The 24601-nt window shown below is 36.6% G+C and overlaps 1 protein-coding gene across 1 annotated transcript in view; it reads left to right on the forward strand.

The window, feature by feature from the left end:
* LOC145276901 (MOB kinase activator 3B-like) overlaps positions 1-24601 on the forward strand; it is a 71312-nt gene that overhangs the window by 41971 nt on the left and 4740 nt on the right. Inside the window, exons 4-5 of the mRNA XM_080128347.1 lie at positions 9891-9984; positions 14668-14801. Coding sequence (XP_079984473.1) covers positions 9891-9984; positions 14668-14801 — 228 coding nt within the window. The remainder of the gene's footprint in view (positions 1-9890; positions 9985-14667; positions 14802-24601) is intronic.

Below are 24601 nucleotides of genomic sequence, written 5' to 3' on the forward strand. Positions count from 1 at the left end.
CCATATACTATTTGTTAGTGATGGTTCTTTTTCACAATAATCAATGAGAATCCAAAAATATAGAGGCCAAAACCTTAACTTCTGATGTTTGTGTTTTTGGTCACTTTGGATGGATTTCATCTGCTTTTCTTCACTTTGTCAATTTGATTCCACAGTAAAGTGGTGGGTCCATGTTTCTAAAACGTTTTAGCATGTTGAAACAATTGCAACTAACACATTCTTTTGATTGACTAAGCAAATGTATCTTCATTTTAAACAGTTTTCTCATTGACAAATCTGGTGCTACCAGATCAGGCTGTCTATTGGCATCCTGAGACGAAATACACCCATAGCGATTTTCTGTTTTTGTTTTCTATTCTTTTTTGTAAAACTTAATTATGTTCTGCAAAAACAAAAACAACACCCCCCCTTCCCCTCTCCTTTCCTTTTCCTTCCCTACTTACCAACCCTGTCGCCCCCCTCCCCACTTTTTCTTTTACCCTGTTGGTAGGGCACTAGAATAAGCCGACTGCCCCCTTGCAGAGGGTAAAAATCCCTCGATGGGGCAACCAGTTAGCCGTGGGTTGCTATCCGTAATGCCTTAGGACGTGATCCTGGTGATTGAGCTAACCTAGACTTGGGTGCATAAAAGTCTAGGCACTGCAACACATTACTTCGGCCCTTACTTCGGCTAGACGGGCGGTCGGAGAGGCCCGATCCGACCAATCGGCCAGTCATGCCAAGCCCTAGCACTTACACCCAAAGTACCAACTACCACAACAAAGAACGAAACTTAAAGGTACTCCCATCTTTTTAAAAAAAAATTTTTTTTTTTTATTTATTCCTCCACTACAAAAAATAGACAAACCAAGTAAGTGCTAGAAGACGGTGGCAAGGGTCAATCAATTGGAAAGACCAGAACTCAACACTCCATCTGAGCAAATGTATTTTTGAGGACATATTGAACAGAAAATATAGTGCTTGAGAACTCCTTACCAAAAGAGTATATCCTCCACGTAGCCCCGACATGGTCAAGGCGAATGGGGTTTCCCCCTTAACAAAAATTCAAAACTAGAAAATCTGCTCCAACCATAGACGAAGGAAACTTCCCACGATTCTTGGTTATTGAATTAATCAAAAATAAAAAAATTGGAAATTTATCACCTGTCCTAATAGAAAAAACATTATCCACAAAAAGTAAACCAAAAATGATCAAAAAAACAAAAGATGGAAATCTACTAGTTGAGATAACCAATCTTAGAGATGCTCAATCTCTACTCAAAATGAAGAACTTCCATGAGTACAAGTGCAAAGTCTTTTCCCATAAAACACTAAACACTTCGAAAGGAGTAATTCGAAGTTATGAACTATCGCTGGCAACTGAAGAAGAAATAAAAACCGAATTAGAAAAACAAGGAGTAATCAACCACATCTGCATAAACATAAAAAGAAACAATAAAATAATAACAACCAACATATATTAACGTTTAACAAATCAACAATACCTAAGGAAATAAAAATTAGCTACTTAAATGTAAAAGTAGACCAATATATCCCAGCCCCATTAAGATGTTTCCATTGCAAAAAATATGGACATCATAGAGAAGCCTGTAAAGGAATAAAAATATGTGGAAAATGCGGCAATAAAGAGCCTGACCACACCGAAGAAAAATGCATAAATGAGGCGAAATGTGCAAACTGCAAAGAAGATCAACCAGTCTGCTCTAAAATATGCAAAATATATAAAAAAGAAAGAGAAATTATAGAAGTAAAGTACAAAAAAAACACAACCTTTCCAGAAGCCAAAAAAATAGTTGAGACATACATGAAAGACAACACATATGCTGAGACAACAAAAAAGACAACTAAACCATACCAACATAATGAAATATATGATCAATATAGGGAGCTGATAAACAAACTGATTACATTAAATATTAAAGAATGGCCAGAATTTCAAAATAGCCTAAAAGAAAAATACTCAAATCTGGGAAACAAAATAGAAATAACAAATCCAAACAAAGAAAATAATATTCCATCCACAACAGAACCATTAAAAAAATTATTACAGAAACCAACAAAACAACCACCAGAAATTAATAAAAACATAAGCAATGATAAAACAGCAAATAAAGAACGTTCCAGAAAAGAAGAAAACCAAACAATAGACACTCAAAATAGATTCCAAATTCCAGAAAAAATGGAAACCGAAAACACCCTAGATAAATAAAAGAAACCAAACACAAGTAATCAAAAGGGAAAAAATGAACAAGTCAAAACGGCAACATCTCAAGCAAGATCCAGATCGACGTCTAGATTCAAACAAAAAAAAGAAAAAAACCCAGCAAAACACTTCGCCAAAGACACAAACTCCAACAAAAGATAAACCCTCTACTTCTAAAGAGATGGAAATAGAGGAAAACTAAATAGCCTCATGGATAGAAATAAAACACAACAAATTATCCAATGGAATTGTCGTGGAATAAGATCTAACTATAATGAACTTCTTATACTTATCTCACTCTTCAACCCAGCCATTGTTTACTTACAAGAAACCTTCCTACAAAACAATAACCATTTCAAAACACCAAACTATGAACAATACAACTATTTCCATAACTCAGGCCTTCGTGCTAATGGAGGCACCTCAATTCTTGTAAGGAATAACATACCTCAAAGCAATTTCTCTGTCAAAACAAATCTCCAAACAATTACAACTCAAGTCACATTACACAAAACAATCACAATCTGCTCAATATACCTCCCTCCTCATGAACCAATAAATCAAAATGAACTAGAAAATTTAATAAACCAACTACCTTCACCATTCATTCTTCTAGGAGACTTTAACTGCCACAGTATGTTATGGGGATGCGAAGTCACAAACTTAAAAGGAAACAAAATTGAACAATTAATTAACAAAAATAACTTGTGCCTTCTCAATCAAAAAAATCCCACATACTTAAATCCAACAAACGGATCAACTAGTGCCATTGATCTTACTATGTGTGATCCATCAAGCTTCTTGGATTATACATGGAGCACTTACGAAGAACCCTGTGGAAGTGATCACTTCCCTATTATAATCAATTACAGTAATTCCATCCAAAACCACATACCCAAGTGGAACACAAACAAAGCCAACTGGGCCGAATTTAAAGAACTTTGTTCACTAAAACTAACAGAACATCAAATCTAAACAATAGAAGAATTCACGGAAGTACTCATAACAATAGCCAAAAAATGCATACCCAAAAATTTGTCAACAAAATCAACATCACCACTAAACCCAAAACCGTCTGGGAAATGATTAGGAAAATAACTGGAAAATATAATCCGAATCCAATCAAACACCTTCTCACAAATAAACAGAAAATAAGTGATAAAAAAGATATTACTAACACACTAGCTAAAACCTTTGCCGGAAACTCATCATCAAAACACTACAATAGACAATTCCAAATACTTAAGAAACATGAAGAAAAGTACAAAATAAACTGTAACTCCAAAAACCAAGAGCCTTACAATGAAATCTTCTCCCTCAATGAACTAGAAACCGCCATAGAAAAATCCCATAACTCAGCTGTAGAACCAGATGAAGTGCACTACAGCTTCCTTAAAGAAATTCCACCAGAATCATTAAAACTCCTCCTCAAAATTTATAATACAATATGGGAAACAAAAGATTTCCCCACTTCATGGAAAAATGCAACAATAATACCAATACCCAAACTGGGAAAAGATACATCAAACCCAGAAAACTACAGACCAATAGCTCTCACAAGCTGCCTATGCAAAACGTTCGAAAGAATGATTAACTACCGTCTTATATGGTATCTAGATGACAACAAAATAATTTCTGATGTCCAGTGTGGATACCAAAAAAATCGAGGATGTATAGACCACATCACTAACCTCGAAAATTATATCGGAGAAGCTTTTATCAATAAAGAACACGTAACATCTGTTTTTTTCGATCTTGAGAAAGCATATGAAACTACCTGGAAACACGGTATCATAAAAGATCTCCACAACATCGGACTAAGAGGCAGATTATCTGAATTCATAAAAAACTTCCTAACAGACAGATCTTTCCAAGTTTGCATAGACTCAACTTTATCAGACCCACAAAATCAAGAAGGAGTGCCTCAAGGCAGCATATTATCAACAACTATCTTTAACATAAAAATCAATAACATTATAAAAGAACTGTCCCCTGATATACATAGCTCCGTATATGTAGATAACTGCCCAATCAGCTACAGATCTAAATACACTCACACTATTGAAAGAAAACTACAACATAACATAAATAAAATTAATAAATGGGCAATGAAAAATGGTTTCAAATTCTCCAAAACTAAAACAAAATGCATTCATTTCTGTAACCAACGCAAACTCCACCCTGACCCAACCTTACAGATTGAAGGCGAAAAAATTCCATTCGTAAATTAACACAAGCACCTGGGAATCATTTTTGACAAAAAACTAAATTTCATTCCACACATCAATCACATCAAAATCAAATGTAATAAAGCATTACAACTCCTACGAGTCATTGCCCATACAGATTGGGGAGCTGACAAAAACACACTACTCAAACTATATAGAGCATTAATTAGATCAAAAATAGATTATGTTAGCTTCATATATCAATCCACCAGAAAGTCATATCTAAAAACCCTCAACACAATATGTCACTCAGGACTAAGACTAGCACTAGGAGCATTTCCAACCTCCCCTGTAGAAAGCCTGTATGCAGAAGCACATGAAACTCCTCCAATGCTCAGAAATCAAAACCGTGGTCTAAAATACTACACAAAACTTACAGCCAACCCCACAAACTCAGCACACAATAGCACTTTAAATCCAAACCGTAAACACCTTTTCGACAAAAAAGAAAATGCAATCAAAACCTTTGGACTTAGAATAAAATCGATTTCCAAAGAAGCAAGTCTACCCATAACTAAAATTCATGAAACTGTCCTACTCAAAACCCCTCCCTGGAAAATTGTATCCCCTAACATTGGCCTAAGTTTAAGTAAATATGAAAAGAAACATACTCATCCAATAACTTATGATGATCTCGATAAAATCAAAGAAAGGTATCCAGACCACACATGCATCTATACAGATGGGTCTAAACAAAATAACGCAACAGCCAGTGCAGCAATACTCAATAAATCAATAAAAAAACAATCAAACCTCCCAAAAGAAACCTCAATCTTCAGTGCTGAAATACATGCTCTAATCCTAGCTCTCAAACTCGCCTCCAATAACAAAAAAAAACAAATTTATAATCCTTTCAGACTCCCAATCTACTCTAAAAGCGATTAAAAATAAAAAGATGGACAACCCCCTAATTGCAAAATTACTCCAAAAATTAACTGAATAGAACAGTAAAAAAGAAATCATTTTCTGTTGGATACTGACCCATTCCGGTATTAAAGGTAATGAATTAGCAGATTCTGCAGCAAAAAAACGCCTTAAATCTCCCAATCGATGCAAATTTTAAAATTCCATACATAGATCTAAAAAGACGTATCAACGCATATACAACAGAAATGGCAAAGCTACTGGAATGAACACCCTAACAATAAACTTCACAAAATCATGCCAAAAATCAAAAAACAAGAAAAAAATACAAAACTAAACAGAAAAGAAGAAGTCAAACTAACAAGAATAAAAATAGGCCATACTCACTTAACCCACTCATATCTCCTAAAAAAAGAAAGCCAACCCATCTGTATACCTTGTCAAACACCACTTACAATCAAACACATATTAACTGAATGTACTGATTTTGTAGCCGTAAGAAATCGATTCTACAAAGAAATCAATATTAAAGAGTTATTTGATAAAAACAATCCCCACACCATACTCTCCTATCTTAAAAAAAATTGGCCTTTTATAAAAAAATTTAAAAAGAATCCTTTATACAACGGTCCTAGATATGACCTAAAACTATATCCGATGGTGAGGCTCCACCTTGCGGGCCTTGGGGAGTGTGGAGCCACCCTTTAATTGCCATTGCTCCCAGGTCCACTCTGACCCGGAGTGGTAGTACCTGTTATGGTCCCAACTATGGGTTAAATAGAATCCGACTTAAAAAAAAATACTCCATTAAAAATCGTTCCTCAAAATAACTAGATTCGGCATTAAATAACCTGAAAAAGGTTAATATGCCATAAAACAAAAACAACCACCATCATTGACAAATGTTCATAGAAAATGGTTAATACACTGCCGCCTTTATATCTTCATCTCCTCTATCTTGCACAATTTCAATTTTGGACGAGCCATAAACATTAATTTTTTATAGTAAGAGATTATTTTTACATACAATGTTAACTTTAAATTTTTTTTTTACATATATAATAATAATAATAATAATAATAATAAATCCAATGTTTATTTGTATCAGCTGGTTTGATTTAATTAAATTTAATTTGTTGACTGACTATACGATTTGGGAAATAGTTATTGATGAGAATTTGTTTAATGTTGCCGAGTTCTTTAAGAAAAATTGTCAGTCTCAAGTGTATATTTAATCGCGACTATTTTCTAATATTCACTTTCTATAATTTAAAGTTTGACTCAAGTTTTTTGAGGAAGCTAATAAAGTATTATCATCACACAGGGTTCTACATTGCGAGTGAAACAGTCACATTTGCGAGTGATTTTTCAAAGTGGCAACTACAAATAATGAAACGCTTATCTTTTGGCGATTATATTTCTTTCACTGACAATCTTCCAAGGCTCACCTACTGAGTGAAAAATATCTTTTCAACTTTTTTTTATTAATAAAACGAACAAAGTTAAATTATTTAAACAAGAAAAATTTGATAGAACAATATACTCCTTTTTTTTAACAAAAAAAACATCCAAAGAAAACAATGTTTATACCTTCAAGTATCAACATAAAATTTGTTCTATATTTAGAATTACGCTTATTTAAAAAAAATACAGAAAAATCTTTATGATGTACATACTCGTCACAGAACGAAGATGTCATATTCTAAAAATCAAGTGGGTTTGGCTAGTAACTTACATCAAATAGGAGTTTGTTATTAATATTTATTTCATAACAGTTTATTATTTTTGAAAAAATAAGTAACAGATCTAATAGATACAGAATGTCTGTCTTATTCAGAAAATATTTGAAAGGAAGAATGCTACACACATATATAAATATTAACATTCACAGATGCATGTTTTATTTTATAAGTTCTCATCAGTATGGCTTTATTCCACCAATGCACTACTTTTAAAGCTTAAATCTTGGACTTTTAGTCAATACTATATTTATTTTTCATTTTACTTCATTGTAACTTCTCAGAAATCAAGGGGCTCCTTCCTGGTACTAACACATGATCTCTATATGAGGTACATAGATACCTGAGTGTTCCATTAAAGTTTTCCTTTACCTCCAAAATATTGAGCTAGTAAAGAAATGAAGAACATTAATGTTCATCTCTTTAATTGCTTGCTAGAGTATATATTTCTTGTGATCGCTTGGTCATATCAGATTCCAGGACAAGACTTCATTTATCCAGCTTAGTGCTGTTATTAGAGGCAACATCACTTGAAAAAGATGCACTATTCCTTGTAGAAGCCATTGTGTGGTAGTCATACCAAGAAGATTTTATTTGGCCTTGAATACTGTTATTAGCCAAAAGACTCTTTTAATTTAAAAAAAAATTTTTTTTAAAGGGAGTCACCACTTATCAAGGCCTGAAGGCCACTCTAGGATATAGGTTAATGAGTGTAAAGTGGTCGCTGAAACAACAGCTCAGTGATCGTTGGCGGTAGAAGTTGGGTAGAAATTGATTATTTAAGGGAGCAAAACATCAAAAACTTGTGTAGATCGGGCTTGAAGATGACCATGTTGTAATCAGCTGGAAAGCATGCCAGCAGAACCAAGTTCTATAAGTGGGCAATTCTAGGAAGCTTTGTTCATGGAATCTGCATTTAGATTTAGGTGCAGATAGAGTAAGGGAAATTGTTGGTAAATGAGTGCTTTTTGTGAAAATTTGGCATGGGAAGACCATAGATGTAAACTCAGACGAGCACTTGCCTTGAAAATAACAATAGAGAAGAGACAGGCTCATAATGTCTCTTCTATGAGAAAGAGGTTGCAGGTAAGAGAAAAGGGCATCACCCACCCGGCTTTGAAGCCGGTTCTGTGTTGAGTGCAGAATCTATGAAGTTATGAAATAAGTCTTTCTCTGTTTGCAATACATCAATAATTAAAAAAATAGATATACAACAAGGTGCCAGCCATGAGAGAAAAAAAAAATGTCTTTTTCATATTATGAGTCCAGAAATAAAAAAGAACATTTAAACATGAATGTCATTGTAAAATTAGTTTGGCTGTCTAATAGGGATGGGGGCGAACTGGGGAAGAGGTGATAGAGGATATAGAGTACTCGACTGGTTGACACACGCAGTAATCCAGAGAAAATAAAATCTCAAAAAGAAGTAATATGTCTGATCCCAAAGTTTCTGAGAACTCTGTACAATAATACAGTCCAGACATAGTCCAATATTGTCTTTCATTTTCCCTTTTAATGGAATTAGCAATGTCCCTTTCTGGTAAATATTCCCATTGGCTTTTTGGTGAGGCAGCAAACCAATTTTTCGTTATAGGTTTGATTTTTGTCATATATATAATTATAGGAAGATCCAATCAAAATCCAAACATGGGTTCAAAGTTCTTTTGTGTGCAATTAGCTTCACCCTTTTCTTTCAGTCACCTCCATGTGAATCAACTTGGGAACATTGTGTTTGGGGTTGATACGCTGTGGATTCGTATAATAGCATGGCCGCCAAGATGCGAGGTTTTTTTGCATCGCCAAATACTGTCTGAATATCAAATGATTTTTCAAAGTGCTCCTTGCCACATTTGGCATTTTTTGTGCCAATACTGTTCCTTTTGGAATTACTTCATGTCCTTTACTTTCGGGAAGGGCAAGGGCATAATTAGAGAAAGAGAGATATACTGTGACAGGGATATGGATAGGGTTATCTTTCTGGATCAGGGTTTTAGACCGTGGGTGTTGGGAGGAAATGGGGGTGAGGGGTATGGCTTTCCGACATTATAAGCCAGTCATGATTTTACATCACAATACTATGATTTTTTAAAAATATTTGGTCAGAGTTTACTTGTACAGGGAATCATCCTCATGCTAGGGCCAAGTTATCCTGACAAAGCTCTGTACAAAGATACTCAGGCACAGTGTCTCATAGACATTCCAATTCTCCATGAGATGCGTGTGTCTTCTGTATAAGAGATGGTAATGAAATTCACAGTGGTTGTGAATGTTATGTAATCTATAACTGCAGAATATTCTTATCAAAAACTTTAGACCAATCGGATTAACAATAATAAAGTAATAATTATTTAAAATAATTATTACTTTACACTAACGAGGGTCTAGTTTTTTTTTTTCTTATTGCACCCCCCTCCTTTTTTTTTTTTTTTCCTAGCAGATTTCTTTTATAATAATTATATTTAGTTATATAACTTTGAAATCATTTGTCAATTTGATTTCATTATTCATTGCAAACCTTATCTAAACAAAAATGTTCACCATGCAGTCGATTTCTATTAACTTTAGACATGTGCTTACACACTGAACTTGACCATACAATCTTTATCTTCAATACCTAGAGACTGTGCCAAACACCATCATGGCAAGTATGAGAAAAAAATTAAAAAAAGAAAATGTATTGTCTAAACATTCCTAACAAGAGCTTTAGTATAAGCTGATAATTAGAAATTTTAAATAAATAAATATTTATTCATAAAATAAAAATAATGCATGTGTCTGATCTTATGTTTTGAATTTCATTTTCACCATGCTTCTAAATAGTGGATTTCTATTAATTTTAAAAATGTTTTATTTCAGTGGTTGATTTCTTTAACCGGATTAATTTACTGTATGGAACTATATGTGAACACTGTACAGAAAAAACATGTCCAACAATGTCCGGTGGGCCTAAGTGAGTACTAATTCTTTTCTATGTTTATAGCAAAATATTAAATCTTTAAATGAATCATTGAATTGTATACATAATTTTATACTCCTAACATCTTTTAATAAAAACTTCAAATGAGTATTTTTCAGTTCTCATCAGGAGCATTTCCTGTTAATATGAGTGGTGGGGGTGGGGGGGCATTTATTTCCTTGGAAATGTGATGATTGGTTTGGGAAGACAATACTTTTAATAAATAAAAACTTCAATGGCACTGAACCCTTTATAACAAACTAGCAGCGCAACGTGTTATGACTTGTATGTTATATCAAAATAACAATTGTTTTGTGAATTTTGAGATGCAGATTGATTGGATTATTCAAACTACTACTGTAACTGTAATGCCATTCGCTTGGAGTGGATTGAGCAGGCTGTTCACTGTGTCCTACATCAAGTTTGATTCCAGCAACAAACACAAAACACACAAGGACCAACCACCAGCTCTGCCTGCTGTCACTGTTCCAATCAAAGTTTTCAGTTGGCCACTTCTATAAACTGGGGGATATGATTGGGGTTATCATCTTTCAGATGAATTTCTTTCCAGGGCATTGAGGAATGTAACTAAATCAACAAAGTCTCCCTTTCAAGAGTCTCTGTGATGTGGGTGGCTAAATCTTGCACGGGTGGTTTGGGATTTCGTCAGATGGTTTCGATAAAACAAAGTATATATATATTGGACACCTCAAGTGTGAAGATCTTTGTGCAAGAGTCAGGTCTTTTTGGAAAATGGTGCCATTAAGAATGATAAGGACTTGGCCAGAAAGGTGATAGTTGGCTCGCAGCATCTGTTTTAGTCATTGATCATCATACCCAGTGATATTGATATTATTCAGTGCTTATTGAATATTAGAGGACGTTTCACCAATCTTCAAAGGCATTTTTGGTAGAGGCTATGTGTTTGTGGCTGGTCAAGGTTGGGCATGAAATTTTAGTAATTGTACTTTCCCTGGCAGGATTTAACTTGCATATTTATTTGGATTTTTTTTTTCCATATTTATTATTAACAATTGTGCGTTTTTAAATTTTATTATTAGTCGCGTGGAAGCGACTCTATAAGTCACTCCCTCGGTCTGTCGATAACACTTTTGTGCTTGGCCTTTTTGGTTAAGATCAAAGGTCTGTTGTTAATACATGCTGTTCTTAGCTTTTGAAGTTTTTCTTGGCCTAAGATCAAAGTATGTGTGATGTCACGATCTTTGTGTCAAGCTTCAGAGAAGCGAGATCGTGTCGGAGACGCAAGCTCAGTATGAAAGAATTCCAGGGACCAAGATAAACCGCAGCAAGTTGGTAGGACTGCGGTTGGGCGCCTGGAGTAGCAACACCAACCTCCCAGCGCCCTTCAGCTGGACAGATGGCCCGGTTCGGATCCTTGGCGTGTGATTCGGGCCGGGTCTCCAGCTTGACAAAAATTGGTTGGAGGTACGGTCAAAGGTGGAGGCTGCAGTCAATTCGTGGCTTCCTAGGAAACTTTCCTTAAAGGGTAGAGCTGAGGCGTGCGCCACTTACGTCTTTCCTCTCATCCTTTACCGACTGGCCGTACTTCCCCTGCCTGCACAACACTTAACAGCTCTTGTCGAACTCTTGTCCTCACTTCTTTGGGACAGAGGAAAACACTGGGTGAGCAGATAGGTCTGTATTCAACGTCCCTGTGAGGGAGGCTTGGGAATGCCGGATTTGAAGTGTCATCGAGATGCTGAGAGGCTGGCCTTCCTGAGCCACTATATGCAAGATGACCAACCGTGGCACCCTGTGGTTAGTGCCGCTTTCCCCGACCTCGTTCTCGACCCTTCTATCGAGAGCCGTTGCAGGCCGCGGGGAGAATCTGCCTACATGAAAGAGTGCCAAGCCGTGCTAAAACAACTACCATGGTCCAGCGACCTTGTGACTGCTACCCGTAGGGAACTCCACAGGGATCTAGTGAAGGTGGCTGCCGACGACCCGCTATGCGCGCGTTTGGGTTGGCAGCAGAGTGAGATCTGCTCCGTGTGGAGCTGGGTGCCAGGTTCGAGTCATCTGAACAATTCGGAGTTCTCTCTGACCTGGCGATTGGCCCGAAATGCACTTCCACTCAACAACGTACAATGCAGTTCCGGGTTTTTGGAATTGCCTGATTGTTTCCGTTGTGGGACAACGGCCGTAGAAACGACTGATCATGCTTTCTTCGATTGCCACAAACTCCGCCGGTACTGGTCGTATGTCAGCGAGGTGACGGCTTGCATCGATCCTGAGCATCCTCGCCCAATTACCGTATCCAATGTCGTGGACAATGTGAGACCGGGAAAGTCTACATTACGATCCTGGCCGTGGCGAGAATGGTGATTAGGACGTCGCGTCTGCAAGGTTGCCAGGGGGTGTTGTCTTTGTCTGATCAGGATCTGATCGCTTTCTTTAAACACCAACTACGGGTGAAGATCAGATGTCATAGAAGAAGGCTGCATCGTGCGGCATTTGACAGAAGATGGATACAGGTAGCAAGTCTGTGTGTACGAAGAGGAGCCAAATTTGAATACGTGTTCCCCGCCTAGGTGTGGAACGTGCAGTTCCGTAAAATAAAATTTAACAAATAGCCTCTCAGCTAGCTAAGTGTGTGTCCCATCCCTCTCTGATTAGGAAGCCTCCAAGATCCCCACCCCCTCCTTCTTGCAATTTTTGTTTTCACCCCCTCCTCTAAATTTCACCCATCTTGGAGAGAAAGAAATACAAACTAACCTCCATTCCTTAACCACAAAATTTTCTTTTCTCCATTCACCCCCATCTAGAGGGCATCCCCACTTAGAAACTGACCCGCAAAAGCCAGGTTCCTTTTACAAACCTAGTGGAACGGGCAGTCTATCAACTAGACGGGGTTAGTCCTACTAATCACCCCCCCCCCACCCTCGACACAAATGAATTATTGTACCATTTTTATTAGTTTTTTTTTTGTTTTTATACGTCAATAAAAAATGTTTTAAAAATTAGGAGTTAAGTAGGATGTCCCCCAGTATGAAAGGGTGAATGCAGTATTATGGTGAAAGATACTAGCTGGGAGAAACTTTTGATTTTGTTTCGTTCTGGAGTGACAAGGATGACCAACGACACCCACAATCCCCCCCTTTTGAGTTGGCCATGTGCCTTAGTTTTTTGTTCAGTGTTGCTTTTCAATGTATTTTTAACATGAATAAAGGATTTAATATCTCAAAGTGTAGTATCTGTTCCGGCACATACTGCAAGCAAAGACCATATGGTCAATGTAGGGGCAACCCTTCATACCAATTGTCACTATCCAGCTCCCCTACTCCCCGGGGAGTTGGTCCCCATTTCCCCTTCATCTCCTCACATTAAAAATTGGCCTTGTGCCTAATTTGCTCGGTGGGTGAGCAAATAAATACCCTTTTCTTGGCCTTTTGACCAAGATCAAAGTGTAGTATCTGTTCTTACTACATGCTGTACTTATGTTTGTAACTTTTCCTTGGCCACATAGCTAATATAACATTTCAAATTCCCTAAATCAAATAATTTTTGTGATATAAAGTGGGGGATCACTTTTCTGTATTAATTTAATGTAAAATGATCACCCACTTTGCAACCAGTTAGTTTCAAAGCCATTCAAGTCATTCTCCAGATCATTCAAGTTGTTTTTAAGGATTCCAGTTATTTTTTAAGCATTCAAGTCATTCTTAAGGTCACTTAATTCATCCATAAGTTCATTAAAGTCATTCTAAGTCATTTACTTTTTATTTATTTAAGTCATTTCAGCCCATTTTTCAGTCATTTTAGTTTATCTTTAAGAATTTCATGTCAATCTTACATTCACGCATTCTTTCATTACACGAAAGCACGCGACTAATGGCTATCGGCCTTATTTTTATTTAAGTATGATTTAACCCTGCATTTGTGATCATTTTATTTAAATTAAGACTTGATGGCTTGCATTAATTTTTTAAATTTATTTTATATAAAAATCACCTGGCTGCCCGGCGTTGCCCGGGTGTTTGGAGGTATGTGTTGAGCAAAAAAAAAAAAAAGAAAGAAAAAAAAAGTGGTAGTTGGCAGGCAGGTTTGAACCCGTACCAGGAAGGAGTAAAAGAATGTGAAAAAAAAAAAGTGACATGTTTGCTGTGTCCATCACCAAACCGGAAGTGAAGTAGGCTTAAATTAAGGCTAGAGAATTGAAAAGAAGGGATGACTTTTGAAAATATCAGCGAAAAAAGTGATCCCTCCCTGCAGAAAAGTGCCCAGTTAAGGGTGGAGGAATTAACGTTTTAGCCAATTTTTCGATATTTTCTTCTGAAGGGTCTCGCTTCAAAATAATACCGATCTTGTGAAAATCTGTTGCCGCTGAAAGTTTTAGGCAGACATACATACATTTAAACAAACAGGTGAGATTTATATTATAAATTTTGCTTGCATTGAGACAAAAGTTTTTTTTTTTTATAAACCAGAAGAGTTTATTTTATTTAGATTTGGATTTCATTAGCCGTGTGTTTGTTTTGTTTGTATTTGTACTAGTTCATGTCCTTTTTTTGAAGGCAATTTAACTTTCAAAATTCTATTCATAAAAGAAAAAGAATAATTTGTAAGAGAAAAAAGTATAGTTGAAAAAAAATAATTTATAGCAATCAAGCTTCAAGTAAAAACATGATAATGCAAATGTCACTTTGTGATTTTCAGATATGAATATCATTGGTGTGATGGTGTCAATTATAAGAAACCTACTGCGTTACCGGCACCCGTCTATATATCATTGTTGATGGATTGGGTGGAGAGTCAAATTAATGAGGAAACAATATTTCCAGTTACAGTTGGTAAGTTCAATTGGATAAAGTGCAAAATGTTTTAGAAATGTCAGTTCTGAATATATTTTGCATGAATTGTTTTAGAGTATTGTTTTAGAATTTTCAACTTTCCAAATGCATTTAAAAGAAAAGACTTTTCTAATTAAAATGTCATTTTTTATTTTGTTACTCTAGTTAATAGCATCAAATACTGGTGTTAGCTTGTCGTTAGTACCTGTAGCAGACTGTACTAAAAGGAAATCTGGGTTATACATAACACTGGCTCAGTTGGAAGACAGGAGGCAAAATAAGTGTGGACTGTTCCTTGACAATGCCGTATGTAGTGGAAATCATTGCAACCACCAGAATATCACATTTACCCTGTATTTAGCTGTGTGATTTTGGATGTCTATGTGACTGTTAAGTAGAGAGGAATTCTATGTAAATCCCTCATGAAGGATGAGGCAAAGATTTATTGCAGACCGTGGTATTTATAAACCACAGGACTAGAAATGGTTGGTTTAGAAGCCCAACAGAGGGATAAGAGTGCACTCAGTGGTTCTGGGGTAGCAGAAATGAAGCGCTAGATCAGTCGAGGATCTAGAGAGAATTAGTGGCAGAGATTAGGAGCCACCAGTATTGGTATCATCCAGATTGTCATAGCATGCACGTCCCCAATAACAGGCGATAGGTCAACCTAAAATCTTGCATCGGTTTCATAAAACTTAAGTTTCCGCTTGGCTCGTGCCACTCATTCCTGCAATTCATTGTGGGGGCCCGGCAACAGGGAGATCTTCCCCCGTAAGAGGGCTTGTCATGACCTGAACTACACAGCCTCCTACGTCCTTCTTGGGTAACCCCTCTTATTCCCTTGGGTAACCCCTCTCTTATTCTCTTGGGTCTTACCACTAGGTGAGTTTTTAGGGATGGTGTCACTCTGCCATCTCAACCTTCGGTCAGTCATGCTTGTACGCCACATTGCCTGATATCCCAACCTGCCACACTTTCGGCAGGTCGGCCTCAACTGCCAGGGCTTACCTCCCCACATGTCGAACAGCTCCTTGACCGGTGTCCCTTATGTCAACACACAAAGCATACCTATTCCGGGCTGCTCCCTATCTCGAGGAGTTACCGATGGGTTTCAACCGCCATCCATTTCTCTTGTCATTAGCAATGGTCCTTCACTCTGGAGATTTTCTTATACAATCCCATGCTTGCGCAACTGTTTTGACCAAGTCTAGGGATTTTTTTTTTTTTGTTACATGGTAGTCACCACTTATCAAGGCCCAGAAGCCACTCAGGGATAAGGGTTATTGTGCAGTAATCAATGGGGTAATATCGTAGTAATCGTTAGTAATGGAGATTTGATAAAGTCTTACTTAAGGGGGCAGTTTATCAGGAATTTGTTTATGTTGGACTTGAAGGCATCCAAGTTGTAGTCAGATGGGAAATAGACAAATGGAACAGAGTTCCACAGGCGTGCACTTCTAAGAAAGAAGCTTTGTTCATGGAATCTACGTTTTGATTTAAGTACAGATAAAGAGTGGGGAAAATTATTGACAGTGTTTTCAGCTAGACAGGTGTTTTCCATGAAATATTGGCGAGGGGGGGGGGACAAGAGATTGGAGCTCAGACAAGCACTTGCCATGGAAATAACGATAAAACAAAGACAGGTTCGCAACATCTCTTCTGTGTGAGAGAGGTTGCAGGGAAGAGAAAAGGGTATCCCCCACTAAGCCACGAAGTCTATTTTGTACTCTGTCAAGGCAGGATAGGCTGTTTTTAGCAGCTCCTGCCCAGATGTGGCAGCAGTACTCATCCTTGGACTCCCTTAGTTCCCTTGATTTCCTTTTTAAAACTTTTGCCCTGATATCACAATCGGCAATAGTATCTCTAAAGATCTATTACAGCCTCTGAATTGTCCTGCTCTCTTGGACTGATTTCTCCGGAAAGATGTGTCTTGCTGAGCTCATGAACCTCTCTCGTAACTCATCACTCTGTGCCTCTTCATCAATTTCTACCCTCCCCCATCTCCATTTCTACTGATACTGTTGAACCAGCCACATCCAGTCGCTCTGTAGACATTCACTCACTCTCTCTCCCTCTTTTTTTCTGAACACATGTTCTCTTTCAACCAGTCAAGCACAATAATGACCACAAACAACAACTGACAATTTAAACAAAAGACAGGTCACCCCCAAAAAATAAGGGTCACTTACCCCAATCACGTGTGATTGGTTGTTCTGCTCTCTTCTGTTATGTTCCTCTCTTCAACAGTTGAATCCTTGCATCAATTTCTCTTTGGTTACAGTTTCTGATTATGGCAACGAAGTCTCTTCCCAAAGTCATTCTGGTCACAACCTGGTGCTACCAGATCAGGCTGTCTATTGGCTTCCTGCGACGAAATGCACCTACATCGATTTTCTGTTTTTGTTTTCTATTCTCTTTTGTAAAACTTAATTATGTTCTGCAAAAACAAAAACAACAGCCCCTTCCCCTCTCCTTTTTCTTCCCTACTTCCCAACCCCGTTGGTGGGGCTTTAGAATACACTGACTGCTCCCCTGCAGAAAGTAAAAGTCCCTCAATGCGCCCACCTGTTGGCCATAGGTGACATCCCATAATGTCTATGAAAAGGATCCTGGTGGCTAAGCAACTGATACCTAGGGAAATAAAGATAGTTGCAACACTCCACTTTGGCCTTGTATTGAGCCAGACAGGCGGTCGGAGAGGCTCGATCTGATCAATTGGCTGGTTACGTCTAGCTCACCATTTATGCACATATAATCTGCACCAAATCTAATAGTACACGACACTCCCCCATCAATATTGATCTCCAAATAAGTGGTGAAAGCGGTGGCTGAGGGTCAATTGTATATAGTGAACAAGAACTAGACATGGATGTTTTTCGCTAATCTTTCTCATATTTTACTTGTATGGGAGAAATTAAGATACACATGTGCTCGAAGCCTACATTATGTACAAGTATATCATACCTGTAACCATGTTGTAGCCAGGGCGAATGCCCCCCCCCCTGTGCGCATCTCAAGTAGGGCTCCAAGGTGGGTGGGGAGCAGGGATGATGAATTAAAAAAAAACCCAATATAAGTTATAAAAATCCAAGTAAAAAAAGATTTTTAGACAGTTCAAACAGTGACATGAACGAGAAACCAGATAACTATCCAAACTTTATAGTAATGGAGTCAACTGGAGAAGTGCCTTTAACCAAACTCTCTCCCTTCAAGATAGAAAAAATACTATCAGAAAGAGTCAAACCTAAACTCGTCAAAAAATTAAGAAATGGTATTCTTCTGATAGAAATTTTTATTAAAGCACAGGCAGATGAACTTTTAAAATGAAAACATTTTGAAAATATAAAAATAAAAACATACCCTCACAAAACACTAAACATAGGCAAAGGAGTGATGAAAAGCCCTGATCTTTCACTTTGCTCCATCGACGAAATCCGTTCAAATCTAAAAGAACAAAATGTAACGGATGTCAGAAGAATTCAAATAAAAAAAATGGAGAAATGATAACACACACACGTATATACTAACCTTTAACCAACAAAAAATTCCACAAGAAATAAAAATAGCCTACGAGAAACTAAGAGTCGAAACATACATCCCCAACCCACTGCGTTGCTTTAAATGTCAAGTTTGGTCACCATCAAGACCGATGTACACGCCGTACACGCCAGCCAGTGTGTGGAAGGTGTGGAGAAAACGACAATCATATCAACTGTCAAAAAACTTATAAATGTGCCAACTATAAAGAAAATCACAGTGCCTACTCCAAAGACTGTGAAATCTGGAAAAAAGAAAAGGAAATTGTAAAAATTAAACACTCATTAAACATCACCTACCTAGAAGCAAGGAAAAGGGCAGTAACAGCTAAATATTCAGAAATAACAAAAAAGAATACTCCCAACACCAATAAACACAACAACAATTATTGTACACCAAACCTTGATATTAAAATCCAAGACCAACCAAATCAAAATATTGATAAATACAATTGAAGAAATGAAAAAACAAATATGAATAAAACCTCACTAGAACCAAAAATCCAAACACCACACCCAATAGACAAAAAACAAACCAGAACCAAACTTAACTAAACAAAAACTACAAATAAACCCACGAATTCCCCTCTACAATAGCTTTAAGACATTGGCGATCAAGAACTCTGAGAAGCAGAATACCAACAATAAGGAGAGTCTTTCAATCCCCCACAAGAGTTCTAATATGAAAACAGATAACAACAAGCAAAAAAATAAAGACTCCAAAAACATCCGAACAAACAAGAACAATAAATGGGAAAAATTCCTTGAAGAAAACTAGACCCACAAAAACCAAACCACGATCTCTCTCAACGTCTAAAACCAGAGATAAATCAAGCATAAAAGCTAACAAACCAATTGAACACAAAGAACCAGAAGCCATGGAAACAGAAACTGAATCTACCAAAGATAAAAAGCTCACATATACACAAACGCGCATGAAACAGTCCAATTATTCAAATACAAGAACTACAGACCAAAATAAATTTAAAACCTCCTTGGAAACAATGGAAATAGAAGACAAAACTTCCAACCCCCCCATAAAAAAGAAAACAACCCTATTCTCAAGACAAAAGGAAATCAAATACATAAAATCTAAACTATGGCCAACAAAATAATCCAATGGAATTGCAGAGGTATAAAAGCCAACCGGAATGAATTACTTCTACTAATATCTGATCTATGCCCCACAATAATATGCCTGCAAGAAACCTTTTTAAAACCATCTGAAAATATCAATCTCCAAAGTTTTACTGAATACAACTACACAACAAATAACCCAAATAGAGCTTCTGGAGGAACATCCATTCTCATTAACAAAACCACAGCACAAAGCCAAATAAATCTACAAACTAACTTACAGGCAATTGCTGTCACAACCACCCTACATAGAATGATCACAATTTGCTCCATCTACCTACTTCCAAACGATCCAATAGATGAAACTGAAATAGAAAAACTCATCAACCAACTCCCTCGCTCCTTATTATTAGGCAACTTTAATAGTCATAATGTTAGTTGGGGATGTTCAAACACAGACAGAAAAGAAATCACTATAGAAAATATTAACAACGACAACCTATGCATATATAACAACAAAAAAACAACCTTTATTCACTCCGCTACAAACTCGTTCTCTATAAGTGATCCTAGTATCTTTATAGATTACAATTGGACAGTGCATGTGGATACCTGTGGAAGTAACCACTTCCCAATAACATTAGAACACTTAGGTTCTGAAATAACCTTAAAAATTCCTCACTGGAACCTTAAAAAAGCTAACTGGAATAAATTCAAATTACTATGCAAACACAAACTCCTACCTGGAAAACATGAGAAAGACCCGATTACTCACTTTACGGATACCATTATCTCAAGAGCAGAAAAATGTATTCCTAAAACAAAATCATCAACCAAGTATAATCGTCTCTGGTTTAATAATGACTGTAAAAAGGCTATCAGGCTACAATGTGCTGCATTAAGAAAATTCCACAATCAACCAAGTACTCAGAATTTAAACAACTTTAAAATATGCAGGGCTAAAGCACGCCGAACAATAAATGAAGCTAAAAGGGAATCATGGAAGAATTTTGTATCTAAAATCAATAAGACCATCAAAGACAAAACTGTATGGAATATGATTCAGAAAATATCAGGAAAAAACACCATTTCCCTCTCAACCACCTCTGTATAAACAATAATAAAATAACTAAAAAAGAGGACATGGCAAACCTGCTTGCAGATACTATTGCAAATAATTTATTGTTAGACAATAAATTACAATAAAAAATTCCAGATCATTAAACAGGAATCAGAAAAAAACAAACTGAACTTTAAAAATAATAATGAGGAAGAATACAACAAACCTTTTACCATTCATGAACTAAAGGATTCATTAAAAAAAAGCCAATAACATGGCTGAGGGACCTGATAAGATAACATATGAATTTCTAAAACAATTACCAGATGAACCATTAAAGTATTTACTTTCTATTTATAATGACATCTGGATCAATAGCAATCCTCCAGCTACATGGAAATAAGCCACAGTCATTCCTATACCAAAAACAGGAAAGGATGCATCTGACCCCTCCAATTATCGCCCCATAGCTCTAACAAGCTGCATGTGTAAGATCATGGAGAGAATGGTCAACACCAGATTAATTTGGTTTCTGGAAACAAATAAACAAAAACTAATTTTCGATGCGGCTTCCAAAAACATCGGAGCACAACAGACCATTTAATTCGTTTAGAAACTTTCATCAGAAATTCATTTATACAAAAAAAGCATATGATTGCTATTTTCTTTGATCTTGAAAAGGCATACGATACCACATGGAGGTATGGCATCATGAAAGATCTCAAAGAAGCTGGAGTGAAAGGAAGACTGCCCATCTTCATCAACAACTTCAACAATAGACTATTCAATGTCCGTGTAGGAACATGCCTTTCTGACATCAAGGAACAGGAAACAGGAGTCTCACAGGGAAGTATTTTGTCGGTAATATTATTCAGCCTAAAAATTAACAATATTGTTGGATGCATAAACCAAGGCGTGGATTGCTCTCTATATGTTAATGATTTTTTAATTGCATACAGCTCGAGACATATCCATCTAATTGAGCGTCAACTTCAACAATGCATTGACAAAATAAAATAAAAAATGGACAACTGAGAATGGATTCAAATTTTCCATTAATAAAATAAAATGTATACACTTTGTCAACTAAGAAAACTGCACTCAGATCGTCTTTTAAAACTAGATGATATTCCGATTCCTGTTGTAAATGAACATAAATTCTTAGGGTTAATACTAGACAAAAAACTTACATTCATCCCTCACATAAAACACCTTAAAAATAAATGTAATAAAACTCTCCAGCTAATGCGGGTCATTGCTCACACAGATTGGGGAGCAGACAGACAAACCCTATTAAAGTTATATAGATCACTAGTGCGATCGAAACTAGATAATGGCAGTTTCATTTACAGTGCCACCAGAAGATCTTACATAAAGATATTGGACACCGTTCAACATCAGGGCTTCAGGCTTGCGTTGGGAACCTTCCAAACTTCCCCCATCGATAGTCTCTATGCAGAAACCAACGAACCCCCATTATCAATTTGACGCAACAAACTAGCCAAAATTCTCTTTTGCCCAGACAATTCTGCTTATGACTGCATTGCAAACTCACTAGATTACTCACTCTATGATAGGAAAAAATTACAACCAACAAATCCAACCCATAACTGAACCTTCAATCCAAATTACCAAAATCTATATGACCAAAAAGTAAAAGCTATAAAACCTTTTGGTCTTCATACAAAACCACTAGTAGAAGATGCAGCTATCACAATCACCAATATCCATGATGTCAACCAACTAAGCCTTCCACCCTGGCTACTAAAACAACCTGAAATTATCTTTGAATTAAATAACCTCCCAAAAAATCAAACCCATCCGCTAACTTATCAAGAAAAACTCCTATGGCTCCAAAGACAGCAACAGAACCGGATGCGGAGTCATATCCACTAACATTACCTTACAGAAGCGACTACCAGACCATGCCTCAATATTTAGTGCCGAAGCCACAGCCTTAGATATGGCACTAGACCTCATCACTGACCTTACCCACAACAAATTTATAATTTTTTCAGACTCCCTATCGGTACTCGAATCCTTAAAGAATAAAAATTTAAATAACCCACTACTCATCAAAAAATACACACTTTTTCACAAAACAAAAGTATCAAATTCTGCTAGATCACCAATTATTTTGGAATTCAGGGCAATGAAAAAGCCGACATAGCTGCCAAAAACGCTGTAAAACTAAATGAAAGCAATGTAAAAATTCCACGCTCTGACTACAAACAACAAATAAATAATCTCATTATGAAGAAATGGCAAGAAAGATGGAATAACTGTCCTAATAAAAAACTTTTCAAGATTAAACCCACTATAGAAGAACGATTACCAGATGCCAGAAGATCACGTAGAGAGGAAGTGATTTTGTCCCGTATTCACATAGAACACACGCACATAACCCGCTCCTTCCTGTTAAAAAAAGAAGACCCTCCAGAATGTTTTGCATGCCAAGAACCTTTTATGGTAAAAAACTTTCTTTTGGATTGTGTCGATCTCGCACATATCTGGCAAAATTATTACAATTACAACAATATGAAAGAACTATTTAAAAAAATAAATTCCAACAAAATACTAAAATTTCTGAAAAAATAAATCTATATAAAAGAAAAAGAAAAAAAAGCACATCACCTAATGACACAAAAAAGGTTGACTTACTGAATAAATTAAAATATCTAATCCACACAAAAAAAAAAAAAATGAAACTGCATTAAATAACCAAAAAAAACAAAAAAGGTTGATATGCCGTAAAACTAAACCAAACCAAACCTGGTGACAGCCCCAATTGTATCCCCCTCTCAAGAAATGTTATAAAGACAACTAAAAAGACTTGTTTCTGATATTGTGCTTCTAGTTATCATCTAGTAAGTCTGCCAAAATGGGTTGATACGCCGTTCTTAACGCAAGGCCAGCAGGAGATATATTTTTACCAAAAATAGAAAAGGAACACTCATGCCGATTGTTTTCAAAGCGATTGTATTGAGAATAATATCAAACAGGTTAGTAACATTTGTCAAACAGCGTTGGTAAAAGTGAGGAAGAGAAAAAAGATCAAAAATAAAAATAAACATTACGAAACTCAACGGCTAGGTTCAGAGAATGAGATGTTTCGCGAAGCCAAGTTTTGTTTTTTAATTCATGTTCTTCTTCTCTCTCTAAAGTCAGAAACATTTTCTATCATTTTGAGGGTTTGCCATCTTTCTCATCAGAGAAAGTTTTGATTTCCATTTTTCGAGAAAGGCTATTCTAGGAGTTTTTATTTTTTTCGATTTCATTCCCTGACTGATCACTTGTGCTGAAACGTGCCTGCCTCTGAGTCACTCCACTCACTGTGAACTCAACTAAACTGAGCTGGACTACCATGTTGTACTGCTACCGTCATCTTTCCCGATTTGTCTGTCTGTCTCAGAAACCGCTCTGCACTGTTTTTTATGCAGATCTGAGTGCTGGGTGGTGTATGTTCTTCTTTCAATGAGCCAACCAGCTTTTGCTACGAGTTAATTCCTCTAATTTCCTTTTGACATCAATTAAAACAATTTCCCAAATAAATTCTCTTTTATTTGCGCAGTCCTTGATATATTATTTTATCCACATGGCAAACATATTTTCTCTTATGTTGCAAACACACACACACACACACATATCAGCGAACACACACACATATCATCCTTGATATGCACTAGTACATATATTGCTAGTGCAATCAGGGCCCTTTGGTATTCTAGCAAATATCTTGGTCTAAGGGCTGAATCTTTCAGAACCAGCTACACCGATGAACTACCTGTTGAACGCAGATTATATTATTTGAGCCGAGGAAAAGTGTGTTTGCAAAGCCATTTAATTAGTTCTGTTCACTGTATCCCTCCCTTTTTATCTCTTTTATCCAGTTATAGCTTAAATAGTATTAATACTTGTAATATTTCCTAATGTTTGTAATGGGCCATTTTAATTTGCTGTTATATAGTTTGTTTATTCAAAGGTAATAAAATGTGAGAGGAAAGGGAGCGATAAACTGTATGAAATAAGGTGGGAAGAGGGGGTTAACAACATATAGTGAAAGAGGGTGGGGGTAATACACAGAAACTTGGAGATGGATGGCTTCATTAGTAAATTGCAAATTACAA

The sequence above is a fragment of the Euprymna scolopes genome, chromosome 5 (assembly GCF_053919585.1).
Source record: "Euprymna scolopes isolate OS-2025 chromosome 5, ASM5391958v1, whole genome shotgun sequence".
NCBI classification, from domain to species: domain Eukaryota; kingdom Metazoa; phylum Mollusca; class Cephalopoda; order Sepiida; family Sepiolidae; genus Euprymna; species Euprymna scolopes.